Source organism: Camellia sinensis, chromosome 2, assembly GCF_055761805.1.
Source record: "Camellia sinensis isolate YWXY chromosome 2, ASM5576180v1, whole genome shotgun sequence".
NCBI classification, from domain to species: Eukaryota; Viridiplantae; Streptophyta; class Magnoliopsida; order Ericales; family Theaceae; genus Camellia; species Camellia sinensis.
Genome location: NC_138962.1, coordinates 129,488,918 through 129,502,111, shown reverse-complemented (window position 1 = coordinate 129,502,111; position 13,194 = coordinate 129,488,918). Strand labels below are relative to the sequence as shown.

Sequence of the window (13,194 nt, the reverse complement as noted above, 5' to 3'; positions counted from 1 at the left end):
GTAACAAAAATAATTTTGTTCTAACTTTCAATTTTTTAAGTAAGAATAAGAAATTGAAAAGTAAGGAACAAAATTTGTGATAAGAAATTGCAATGGAAGTTTTCTCATCATTTTGGCCAGGAACAAAAATATATATATATATATATATATTTTGGAGATAGGGATATGGCATAATAAAAAAGTCAGATAATTGAATTTTATGTCAGTGTAGGCCTGCTTAATATTTTCTATGGGTGACCCTTTAAGTAGTACACTAAAATTTTATTAACAAATTAAAAATCTAACTACTTAGAATGTTGACCCAAAAATAAAAAATAAAAGAAAACTTTAAAATATGCCATTGATGCCACATGCCCCTACGATAAGAAAAATTGGTTTGACTAAATTTATGCACTAAATTCAAATGTAATCGTGGTTAAATAGAAAAAGTATAGTTTACTTGAATTTCTTGCCCCATTTACGGTTGAATTTCATTTTCGAGTTTTTCCTCCTTAAAATTCATGACATTCCCTTTTATAAATTTGATATAAATAAATGACTTTTTAGAAGTGATCTACAAAAACTTGATATAAACATTAGAGGTCGAATAATTTGATCCACAAAAAATTAGAAGTCAAAACATTACTTTTTACCTCTTTGCCAAAAGAGGCCTTCCAAGTCGTCATGGAAAATGCTATTATGAAAACATTTGATATAAAAAAAAAAAGAAAACAAATTTGTTTAGGAATTATGTTTGAAAAAATTAAAATATTTGATTTATAAAATGAGTCATTCTCGATAATTTTTACCCACTTGAATTATCCAATTGACTTATTCTCTATGCGCCTGCATTATGTTTATTCAATTAAGTTATAACTTTTTATGATAGTCGGATGTCTGAATCAGTTTACGTATTTATCAACTAATCTTACAATCCACACCAAACGTCCATTCCACGTAGATCCGACAAATCTCAATTAATGAAACATACTGAGAGTTCAACTTGAGATCTGAAAGGAGCATACCTAATTTCTAACACATAATGAGAGCTCTTTAATATTAATGAAACTCAAGTTTGACTCGCTTCAGGTCGATAATTTTTTTGTTATGTTATTTCCCTAAGTTATTTCCTACGTTATTTCGGATGAGGTTATTTCCCTAAGTTAGGGAATAATGTCATAGGAAATAACCTATCAAATAACTTTGTCATTAAGGTCCCTATTGGCAGAGGGAATAATGTCAATAAAAGTAACTTCTCTTTAATTGTCCACAAATCTCACTAATTTGACCACCAGTTATAAAAAATGACGTGAACAATGCTTGAAATTAAAATTAAGTACAAGTCATACAAAATCAGTCGAGTTATTTGAACTCAATGAAAAAAATAATAATTTCATAGAAAAAGTTACACTATGATTTAAGATTTTTGTATGACTTGTCCAGTTTTGTCCAATCGCACTGAATAAATACAATACTTCATACAAATTATAGTATAAAATTATATGAACAGAAAAATAAAAGAAGAATCTTCGTAATGTCTTTATATTCAAAATTATAGATATATCTGTCTAGGTTACAAATCACGCTTTTAAGGAAATTTTATTTATACAAAAATTTTGAAGGAATTATTTTTTTAAAGTAAATCTAATTAAGAAAATTTGATTTATACATAACCATGCTGTGGTTAAGTAATTATTTCTATCTTCAGAAAACGTGGTTGCAAACCATGGTTTTACTGTTGACCCGTGGATAATAATCACTTCTAAGCAAAATGTAAAAATTCAACAAAGAATTCAAAATCAGCACTCATTCTTGTTTGCCACAGACACTCACAAACACTCTCTCTATCCCTCTCTCTGACACACACACCCACAACACTCACACTCACATCAAACATATAGGCTTTTTAATATATATAAATTTTATTTTGTAAAATTCATACCAATATTTTATTATTATATATATATAATAATAATTGATAATAGCAAATAATAATCAACTATATAAAATGATTATTTTTTTACTTTAATTCTTAAAATGTAAATTTTTTTTTTAGGTAAATTACACTGACACCCCTGAGGTTTATTTGAAAAAAAAAAAAATTCATTAGAAAAAATAAAAATAATTTGAAAAATAAATTATTTAAAAAGATAAATTAAATTAAAAAAAAATTAATGTTCTGAATTTTATAAAATAAAATTTATATATATTAAAAATTATATATGTTTCATGTGAGTGCAAGTGTTGTTGGTGTGTGTGTCAGACAGAGAGATAGAGAGAGTGAGTGTCCAAAATTAATAAAGCTATTTTTTGACCTAAAATTTAGCTGAATTACATTTAATGTGCACAAGAGCATGATCTTAATCATAATAAGTAATGTAAAAAGCATAGCATAAGAGGATGATGTTAATTTTTTCATAAGTTGTAAGATGTATTTCTTAAAAAGCTAAAAAATCTAAACCATTATCATTATTTTAACTCATATCTTAATTAAAAAATCAATAATGAATGTTGGATTATAATTGATGATTACTTAAATAAAGTTTTTGCGTCACAAGTAATTGTAATTGAATGAGTATAATTTCATATAATTCTTTTACAAGTACAAGGAGATATAAGTATATTGTTGCTATTTTAATGTTTTTTGTCTTAATTGAAGCAAGTATATGGAGACTGCTCCAATTATTTTCTACTGGGGGGGAAACATAATTCGGGATCCTGATGAAGGCGTAGCATATGATGCTGAGCCGAAAGGGATATATGCGGTGCAAATTGGCACCACGCTTAGCAATTTGGAGGAGATGTTTACGTCAAAGGTGGCAAGTTACGGGGAAAGTGTCCGATTGACCTTCAAATGTAGATATCATTATCGCCAATGGCAAGCACACAGCAAATACAAGATATTATCGATCAATGACGATGAGGCGTTGAACACCGTATTAAGTATCGGTGCAAGTTTTCAAGCACCAAATTGTTTGGAAGTCTACATTGATAAAAAGATTGTACACAATATCCCGAACATGACACATATGGATTTTCGTCCGTTCACTACATTCCTGACGCATGGGATTGACACAACAACGTTTCAGTCTCCTATGTATGAATCAGATCAATGTTATCTACTAGGCTACACACAACGGTCATTTCAGGGCCATGGTGTAGAATCAAGTTCACGTGGTGGATATGGTTATGAACAGTAACACACAAGATGTGCCGACATGCAGCCATCATACCACTCCGGTTGAAGTTACTGGTAATATGGCTGAAACAGTGAACGAGGTGCAGTTTGCTGACAATGACATGTACGGTCCTGATGTCGCCCTAAACGATGATGACAATGAAATGTGTGAGGAAGAAAATTTATTAGGCAGATCAGATGATGATGATGATGAAGAATATGATGCCCAGGCTCCCGTTGAACCTGAAAATGCCCCCATTCCACATAGAGTTGAAATCCCTTTCTATGACAACATTCACATGGGTGGTGATTTTGACATTAGTACCAGTGATGTCGTTCCCCGTAACCGGATCTGGAGTGCTGAAAATCCAGAGTTAGACAGAGGAATGGTTTTTGTTGATAAGAAGCAACTTCTATATGCTGTGAAATTGTACCATGCAACAAATAATCGAGAGTATAAGGTCGTAACCTCCAAGCGAGACCTTTGGGTGTCTGCTTACAAGCACGACTGCAGTTGGTGGTTGCGTGCATCTCTTAGTAGGAAACATAGTCTTTTTGAAATAAAGCAGTACAGGGGTCCTCACCATTGTTTATACCCACGAATGAACAGGGATCACATTAATATTAGCTCCAGTTACATTGCTTCTCATATTTTGGGACAAGTTGCAGTTAGTATAAAAAATATATGTTTACATATACATACATATTTGTTTGTTTATAGTGTTCACATCTAAATAATCCAACTCATATTTGATTGTCGTATGCAGAATAAACCTGATATGCCAATTAAGAATGTCATCGAAGATATAAAAAAGACCATGAACTATAGTATATCATACAAGAAGGCGTGGCATGCAAGGGCAAAGGCAATTAAAATGGTATTCGGTAATTGGGATGAATCATACAGGCAATTGCCTAAATTCATGCATGCATTACAGACATCTAATCCTGGCACCATCGTGACATGGAAGCATAGATATACCAGGCATGCAACCATTATACCCGTCTTCCACTTTGTTTTCTGGTCTTTCAAACCCGTCAACGATGGCTTTAGATATTGTAGGCCTGTTATAATTATAGATGGTACATTCTTATACGGTAAATACACTGGTGTGTTACTTGTAGCAACGATTGTCACTGCCAATGGCAAAATATTACCGCTTGCATTCGCTGTTGTCGACAGGGAGAGTTTGGAGTCTTGGTCGTTCTTCATTCAAAATATCAAGGAACATATTGTCATGGACCGACAGGGAGTGATTTTGATATCTGATCGAGCTGAGAGTATTTTAGCTGCTGTGAGGTGGCATTGGCTGAATCCCTCGCTCCAATTTGTTGGATATCATCGGCACTGCCTTCGACATGTTTGCAGTAACTTTAACACACATTTCAGAAATAAGGAGCTCAAACAACTTCTGTGGAAAGCAGGGAGTGCTGATCAACGACGAAAGTGTAATGGTCACTTAGATCAGATACAGGCTATTAACCAAGAAGCCATCGATTGGGTCCACAAGATGAATCCTGAGGACTAGGCCCTTGCATATGACGGTGAATGTCGCTGGGGGGTGTTGACCAGTAATGATGCAGAGTGCTTCAACAGCGTCTTGAAAGGTGCAAGGAACTTACCTATTTCAGCTATGGTTGAATTCACATTTCGACGACTCGTCAAATATTTTGACGAGATGGGAACCCAAGCTAAACAGATGTACGCAATGACTTTCAATACCCTAGAGAGATGCAAAGAACTATGGAGGAGGGTATCGCAAGGGGAAATACTTTCAAGTTGATATTGTATGACAGGTTAGTTTGTAATGTGAAAAAATTGTTATTATTATGTTGTTAAGTTAATTACATCTAAAAACATGAACTTGATTAGTTTGTTTCAATACTATCTTATAAGCCCCGCCGTGTATTTGAGGTGCAAACATCTTTTCGCCGTGGACGAGGTCGCAATAGATAGATTGTGCGGATGAATCAACCCACGTGCAGTTGTGGGAAATATGAGATAAGACACTATCCATGTTCTCATATGCTCGCTGTAATGTCTAAATGCGGTGACAATCCATTCCAGTACGTTGATCCAGTATGCAGGCTTCCTGTATACATGAGGGTTTGGGAAACTAAATTCAACCCAATACCGCATGAAGATTATTGGGATGATCCGCAGTAGACCTTAATGCCTAATGACCTTCGTCTGCGAGAAGTAAAACGGGGTCATACATCTATGGCTCGTATTCCGAATGAGATGGATATATCAGATAGGCATTTGACAGCTCGTTGCAGTGAGTGCCACCAGACAGGTCATGACAGGCGAACATGTCCGGCGCGACTTGGTCGATGAAGACTATGTAATACTTACATGTTGTAATATATCATTTTGAAATTCTTCATTTGTAATAGATCATTTAATTATGTATTTTTAAATTATTTATTTGTAAACGGGGTCGTACATTTGAAATGTGTATTACAAAATGTGTACTTGAGTCAAAAATGTGTAATGCAAAATTAAAAATGTGTACAATTTATTCAAACTTTTATAATTTATTGAAAATGTGTACTAGTTTTTCACGGAGTACTTGATTCGAAATGTGTATTACAATATTCTATACTTAATCACGTAGTTCTTCTACCATTTCAAAATTTCATATTTTTGAATAAATTAAATATCGAATGCTGCAATCATTGTTCACATTTTATAATTTAAAAAATTTACAAATTTTAAAAAAATTAACCTATTATAAATTAAAATTTTAAAAATTGGAATGCTGCGGTCATTGTTCATAATTACAAAATTTTATATGTATTTTGCAAAATTTATAATTTATTCAAACTTTTAGCATTACAAAATAAATATTTCAGTTTTGTCAAATATGCCATAAATGTAATCATTAATTTCGAATTGCTTCCGTATAAGTGGCACATAAATTTGTCTTTTTCTCGAACCCATAACATTTACTTCATTGTATTTTACATCGTTCAGTACAAAATCAATAATTACAGTTTTCTCTGTTATTATGTTATGATTAAATGAGCTTTTGATATGGATCAATAATTTCAGTTGTACAGGCTTCATGGCACATGTACCTGAGGAGGTTCCACTGTTGAGACAGGCACATCGGGTTGACAGTATGTGGGACCGTCCGGTATGCAATAACGTTTGTTGCACTTTACGGCTACAATTAAAATACATTGCATTTTGTTGTATATTTCGGGATAATGTTATTATTTGAACTAGTAATTCTGTTGTGCAGGATGAGGCACGCACCGTGTTGACATGCCGTCGGGTAGATTCTGGATTGTGAGAGCATCCGTTGGACCATAGAGTCTTGCAGTATCTATTACGCGCAGGATTCTATGGTGTGTATCGTATCGGGCACATTCGACTGGACCACGCACTCATCACTGCTCTCGTTGAGAGATGGCGCACAGAGACTCATACATTCCATTTCCCGATCGGGGAGGCCACCGTCACGTTGCAGGACGTATCCGTCCTATATGGTCTTCGGATTGATGGTCGAGCAGTTACTGGAGTTGACTCTTCTGTCGCGACGGGGCAGTGGATAGCCCTATGTGCTGAGCTATTGGGAGTAGCACCTACACCAGCAGATTTACAGCCAGGTAGAGTGAGGGTGAGGTGGCTGGCCGAGCACTTTGCTCATCTTCCAGATCATGCTCCAGATGAGTTGGTACAGTAGCATACCCGAGCATATATTCTGTGGCTTATTGGGGGGGTACTTCTCCCTGATAAGTCACAGAACCTGGTCAAGCTGATGTACTTGCCATTGCTGAGAGACATTGAGGAGATTGGGCAGTACAGCTGGGGTAACGCGGCTCTGGCATGGTTGTATAGGATGCTATGTCGAGCAACTCAGGTGGGTACGAGGGAGATTGGAGGACCACTTGTGTTGCTACAGGTTAGTAACAATTTTATTACATGTCAATTCATATTTATAGCCATATATCAGTATTGTAATTGTGTTCAAACTATTGCAGATTTGGACATGGGAGAGATTGATTCGCATTGCCCCGTCTAGGCGGCAACCGATTGGTCCTGGTGAGCTTCCTATGGGTGAGGGGGACATGCAGTTGCCCACCGGACCGCGAGGTAGCCGGTGGAGGGTTGACATGGGTCACGAGGTCGTCTCGACCCACGTAGTGGTAGTTTATAGAGACCAGCTGGACCGGATGATCGAGGGCGAGGTATGAACTTTTTTGATTGCGTTTTAGTTGTCTTCTTCATTGTATATGTTTTGAGTTCACGAGCAAAATTTAAATTATTTGTCGTCATTATAGTTTATCTGGCAGCCTTACGCTGGGGTCCTCGATACGCTCCCCGACTACTGCCGACTGGGTCAGGAGATATGGATGGCGAGAGTGCTACTTATTTGTTTTGACGTGGTTGAGTGGCATTTCCCTCATCGTGTCCTCCGACAGTTTGGTCGGGTGCAGTCCGTGCCGGATCGGTTCGACACTGAGTGGTAGTTGCACGTCACTGATAGGCGTGGCCGAGCTAGCACTGACTGGCGTTTGTTTTATATACGATATATACAGTTGTGGGATGCCCGCCGGGACAGCATTGTACAGGCTGACTACAGTGATGAGGTGATCCCCTCTTTCGACCCTTACATGTTGTGGTATCGGCGACATACACACCTACTAGTCGGGAATCCGAGCCACGTGTCTGAGTCTGGATATCAGGGAGTTAGCCCTTATCTTGAGGCATTGGTGAGTATCATATTATGTGTCAGATAATTATTAAAATCATACTTGATTTACTTTCAGTGAACTGTAGCCTAATAATACGTCTGAATGTTTGTTCAGGTGGCTGGAGCTGGGAGGTCGTTTCACTTGGCTGAGGACGCCCATTTGAGACGTAATGCACAGCATGCCTTGGAGGCCGTTGCAGAGATCCGGGAGTTATTGTACCAGGCATTCCAGCTTGCCCATCGGGGAGATCGTTTGCATTTCGGCCACTACGGTGTACACACTTCAGCAGCTGCTCCAGACACATCAGCGCCGTCCACGTCAGCGCCTTCCACTTCAGCGCCTGCCACATCAGCTCCTTTGACACTGCCTTCGACCCCACCACATACTACCCCATACATATCTACAGATTCCCTCGACGTACTTCTTACGCAGCATACTGGCATACCTTATGTGCCTGACCCTGATTGGACACCGCCCCGATACATGCATGACGTTGTTACCCCACCCACCCAGTTACCACCACCAGACAGTTCGACCGTGACCAAGAGTACACATGATGCAGTTCTCACTGATATCTCCCACGTTGACGCTGAAGGCCATATTGAGCCCCCCCAGAGCGCGCGGGAGAGGCCGAGGTTTTGGTCGTGGCAGACGTCGCAGCAGAGGTCAGGGTGCGGGCAGAGGCAGAGGTCGAGCTCCAGTTGCAGATCCTGATACAGTTGCACCAGATGATGGAGTTTCACAGCTCACAGCAGTATCCGATCTTCCGCCACAGCCAGGATCAGGGGCAGCACATGCAGGAGAGGGGGAGTCACAGTCACAGGCTCCACAGGAGCTAGATATTCAGAAAGTCTACCGCAGGAGATCGAGGAGAGAGGACCGCAGGAGGGGTTGTGGGACTGGGGGCAGGTTAGGGCATTAGCGGGTGTGATGTGGAGTGTATAGTTTATTTTATTTATAGTTTTTATTATAGTTTTTGTATATCAAACTTGTACAGATGATGTAAATGTGTCATACTTATTTCTTCAAAAAATATAATTTCACAATTTTTTATTCTTACTTGTTTTGATGATTTCCATAAAAATGAAAACGAAAACAGGAAAAAAATGATAAGAATTGATAGGATTTTATGATTAAATGAGATTGGAGGACCACTTGTGTTGCTACAGGTTTGTAAAAATTTTATACAACAAAAATCTGGGGAAAAAATGTGAACATTGCATAATGGATAGTCGTGGGGAGCAATATGAACAAAAAGGAAACAAAATAAATATCTAAACAAACACAAGTATTTCAACTATCAATCGACATGAACTCATACCTTGTTCATTAAGTATCATTATTATATTCCACAGCAATAATGCATGAAATCATGAAAGTCTAGTTCAAGTAGCGTTCTTCAAAATAACAATAACGGAGAGAAAGTAAAGGTAGAATTACAATAAATATTCGAAAACAATTGAAATATCTCCCTTCATTGATAAGATAAGTCGTGGATAAGCATTAAAAATTGCATGCATTACAGAACTGGTTTGGGCGTTCATCCAAACAATTTCATTCAGTATCATCATCATCTGACATCTTAATATCAGATTCATACATAACATCCATGCTCCAAGCGTAGTACTGGTGTGCATTATCCATTAACCCATCTTCGGCACGCTCATTTGCGGTCTTCATTAGTCCGAACCTTTGCAAACGTTGGGTCATGCGATTAACCTCGTCGCAGATACGATGCAATGCCCTTTGCAACAACTGTGGAGTGTCAGTTGGCATACGCATGGCTAACCGGCGAGGAAATTTAAGATTAACTTCACGACATAGCTCAACGAGAACGTTTGCTCGAGTTTTGCGAAATTCCCACTCAGCTCTCATGGTATTGACAGTGGCACGTGAGTAACGCAGATTTGGATTCATTAGGTATTCAAATTCATCTCCATCTGCAACCCAATAGCGACCCATTGCTGAATATAGATCAACCACCGTATATCTCATGATGATATCGCTCGAAATAGCTGTAAAACTTTTGTTATGGTATGATGCGATATTTATACCATATATACACATAGTAGCTGTACGTATGAAATTATTGTGATCAACTATGCATCAGAGTTGTCACGTCAACTTTTATGACATGAACAACTATCCATCAACTTGATAGGAGTTGTCACTTCGACTTTTATGAATTGCATAATTTATTGTTATTCCAAAACAAAAAGTAAAAACATAAAAAAAAATAATAAAATAAAAACCAAGCTGATCAACCGACTAAACGTCTGAAGTAGTCAAATTTCTCTGCCTGAAATTTTTTTTTAAAAAATAAATGTGAAATTACAATTTCAAAATCTTTAAAATATTTTTAAATTCTTTGAAATATTTATTCAGAAATTTGTTTTACTTTTTAGGTGTATTGACATATTTATTAATTTATTGTTATTTTGTTATGACACCCCCTCAAAATTTTAATAGATTGCATAATTCACAAGGGCACAGTAGGTATGGTACGATAATAAATTGTAGCTCGGTGCGGTGATACGTCCAACATTTGTCAGTGATGCTCACCAATTACTTGAACCGGTGTAATAATTTGGATGCTTTGTTTTTTCCTCAGATGCTATGTGACTTTGTGCAGCGATGCAGTGATGCATCTGACTTTGTGCAGCGATGCAGCGATGCATGTGACTTTGTGCAATGATGCAGTGATGCATGTCGCTTTATGCAGTGATGCAGTAATGCATGTGACTTTCTGACTTTGCCATGCTTATATAGTTTGTCACTTTTTTCCTCACATTACGTGATGCATGTGACTTTCTGCAGCGCAAGTAAATGCTTTATTTTTTTTATCAGATTGCAGAATATACAAAAAGAAACAAACAATGCAAACAGGAGAAAATAGGATGACTGTGAAGTTCATTAAGTGAAAATAAAATAAAATATAGGTTGTTTATGAAAAATATTAGTTTAAAACAAAAAAAATTTAAGGATTTAATTTCATTTATAATTTTTTGAAAATACCAATTTGTACTGAAATCATCAATTCCAAGTCACTACTTACTGTATTAAAAAAGTAAGCATCAAAAAATAGTTTCATGGGGTGATGTGACAACTCACTGCATATTGTTTTATTTGACAACTCACTGCTCCAATATGAAGGGATTGCAGTGCCATCCTCTGTCCTACAATGATGACTTTATCTGACAACCACGTCCGTGACTACATCACAGGTACACAAAGTCACGAGTACTCAGGATTGTATGAAATGAAAAGCTAAAAAATAATATCACGGGTATCACTTCTTCCATAGTGCCCCAGCATGCATTATCGTCACTAGATCATCTCTAGTTAACCCTTAGTATGATGTCTATAAATAGCAACAACCCCAGTATGATGTTTGTTCAAGTCATAACAATAGTAATATATCTACAATTACTATTATTATTTGTTTGTTTATTTTAGGAACAATGTCTTCAAGAGGTGCAGGAAGTTCACGCCAACAAAGAAATCCGAAAGTGTGGCTGCTACCTCCATTTAGTTATGACTACAAGAGTGAAAAGTACTCGAGTCCGAAGGATTATTATGCTGGTATCCGAGCAGAATGGGCGTTCAGGGTAACGGAGCAAGAAGGATTGTTTAATGATCTACGTAACTTTGGGGCACCGGTACCTCATCGTCGTTCATTAACCATGGCTAGACGAAATGTCAGTGACCATGAAAAAGCAGTTAGTAGAATTAAGAAGGAGAACAACAGAATGTTGATGCGAAGATGTCGACATTTCATGCTTCAGCTAGCCACCGAAATGGCAGAAGCAAGCAACAAAGATTTGAAAGTGATTGAGCGAAATAATGTCTTAAACAATGAAAAATATCTCTCTGACTACTACATGTCAGATGAGGAATGAGAAATCAAACACCTTTATCTTTCATATATATTTGTATGTTGTCTAGAGTGTAAGACAATGTTGTTGTTCATCTAACGTACGGATGTATTTGAAGTATTTGTTTAATGAACCTGAAGTTTATGAAATAACTACATTTATAACAACACATTTATTAGTTCATGACTTTCTTTATTGAATTGCAATGACTTAATGAATGTTCTGGATTAACAAATGGATTAATGTATGTTGAATTATGTGAATACTTAAAACACATAAAATAGAACAGGTAGCTCAGTGAAAAGCTTCCCTTAACTGGGGCTCGTGAAATAGAGATCCTGTACGTAAAGAATTTCAATCTCCATCGGGAAAGAAGAAAGAGTCGCCTTCCAATTCCTGGAAGTGCAGTCAAAATGATGACTCTAGTAAGCAATTTAAAACCCAATTGGTTTACCTCAACACCAATTTGATATATGTGTGATTCTCAATTCAGAAAGTCACATGGCAACAGTGAATTCACTGATTTACCCTACAGTGAGCATGCCCTTATTTTGTGGGTATATGCAGATAGACTGTCAGGTCATGTGACTTGGTGCACACACTTTGGTTTTCTCAATTTTTTGCTCGACTTTTTTATTACACTGACAACTCATTTCTTATTAATATATGTGCGATTCTCAATTCTGGATTAATGAATGGATTAATGTATGTTGAATTATGTGAATACTTAAAACACATAAAACAGAATAGGTAGCTCGGTGAAAAGCTTCCCTTAACTGGGGCTGGTGAAATAGGGATCAATTTACAAAGAATTTCAATCTCCATCAGGAAAGAAGAAAGAGTCACCTTCCAATTCTTGAAAGTCCAGTAAAAATAATGACTCTGGTAATGAATAAGAGGTTGACAGAAAACTAAACTCGGTGAAACGAACTATCGCCTTCAATAACACATAAAACAGAACAGGTAGGCCGGTGAAAAGCTTCCCGTAACTGGGCCTCGTCAAATAGGAATCCTCTACGTAAAGTGTAACGCCCTCAAAATAATAACATTAAACCCAACAAATAAGACAAGCGTTGATAGATAAACTAACCACCTTCTATTATTCATTAGAATTCCGTTACATAAGTATTACATATTTATGTCAACGACTTATAAGTCCCATTTACTTTTCATTTTCCCTTTTTCAACAGATAAGCATGCTAGCTCTATCATCATTTCCACAGATATGTATAAAAACTATATCTCACATTCAGATAAGCATAAAAGCTATATCCACAATCTCAACAGATATGTATATCAACAATATCCACAGATAAGCATACAAGCTGTATCCACATTCTACAACAGATATGTATATCAACAATATCCACAGATAAGCATACAAGCTGTATCCACACTTCACAAAGATAAGCATATGAGCTCTATCTTCACTTCTCTAGACAAGCATATGAGCTCTGT

General features: G+C 36.8%; 1 protein-coding gene and 1 long non-coding RNA gene across 2 annotated transcripts; both read left to right on the top strand.

Moving 5' to 3' along the window:
• The first annotated feature begins 3,233 nt into the window (after positions 1–3,233).
• Positions 3,234–6,849, top strand: LOC145819045 (uncharacterized). Its single transcript, XM_082913031.1, has 5 exons — positions 3,234–3,825; positions 3,925–4,064; positions 6,213–6,297; positions 6,406–6,438; positions 6,487–6,849. The coding sequence occupies exons 1-5, from the start codon at positions 3,238–3,240 to the stop codon at positions 6,847–6,849; spliced, it is 1,209 nt and encodes a 402-aa protein (XP_082769157.1). The 5' UTR covers positions 3,234–3,237.
• Positions 6,850–7,150: 301 nt separating this feature from the next.
• On the top strand, positions 7,151–8,653 carry LOC145819673 (uncharacterized). Its single transcript, XR_014360448.1, has 3 exons — positions 7,151–7,354; positions 7,448–7,879; positions 7,976–8,653. It is a non-coding gene; the product is annotated as an uncharacterized LOC145819673 (long non-coding RNA).
• Positions 8,654–13,194: the final 4,541 nt, after the last annotated feature.

What these genes read in the sequence shown, in the direction of transcription:
- LOC145819045 (XM_082913031.1), top strand. Translation starts at nt 3,238, where the DNA reads ATGGCTGAAACAGTGAACGAGGTGCAGTTTGCTGACAATGACATGTAC. An exon ending in AATTGGGATGAATCATACAG is followed by an intron (nt 4,065 to 6,212) that starts GCAATTGCCTAA and finishes CAATAATTTCAG; the next exon opens with TTGTACAGGCTTCATGGCAC. An exon ending in CCGTGTTGACATGCCGTCGG is followed by an intron (nt 6,439 to 6,486) that starts GTAGATTCTGGA and finishes AGAGTCTTGCAG; the next exon opens with TATCTATTACGCGCAGGATT.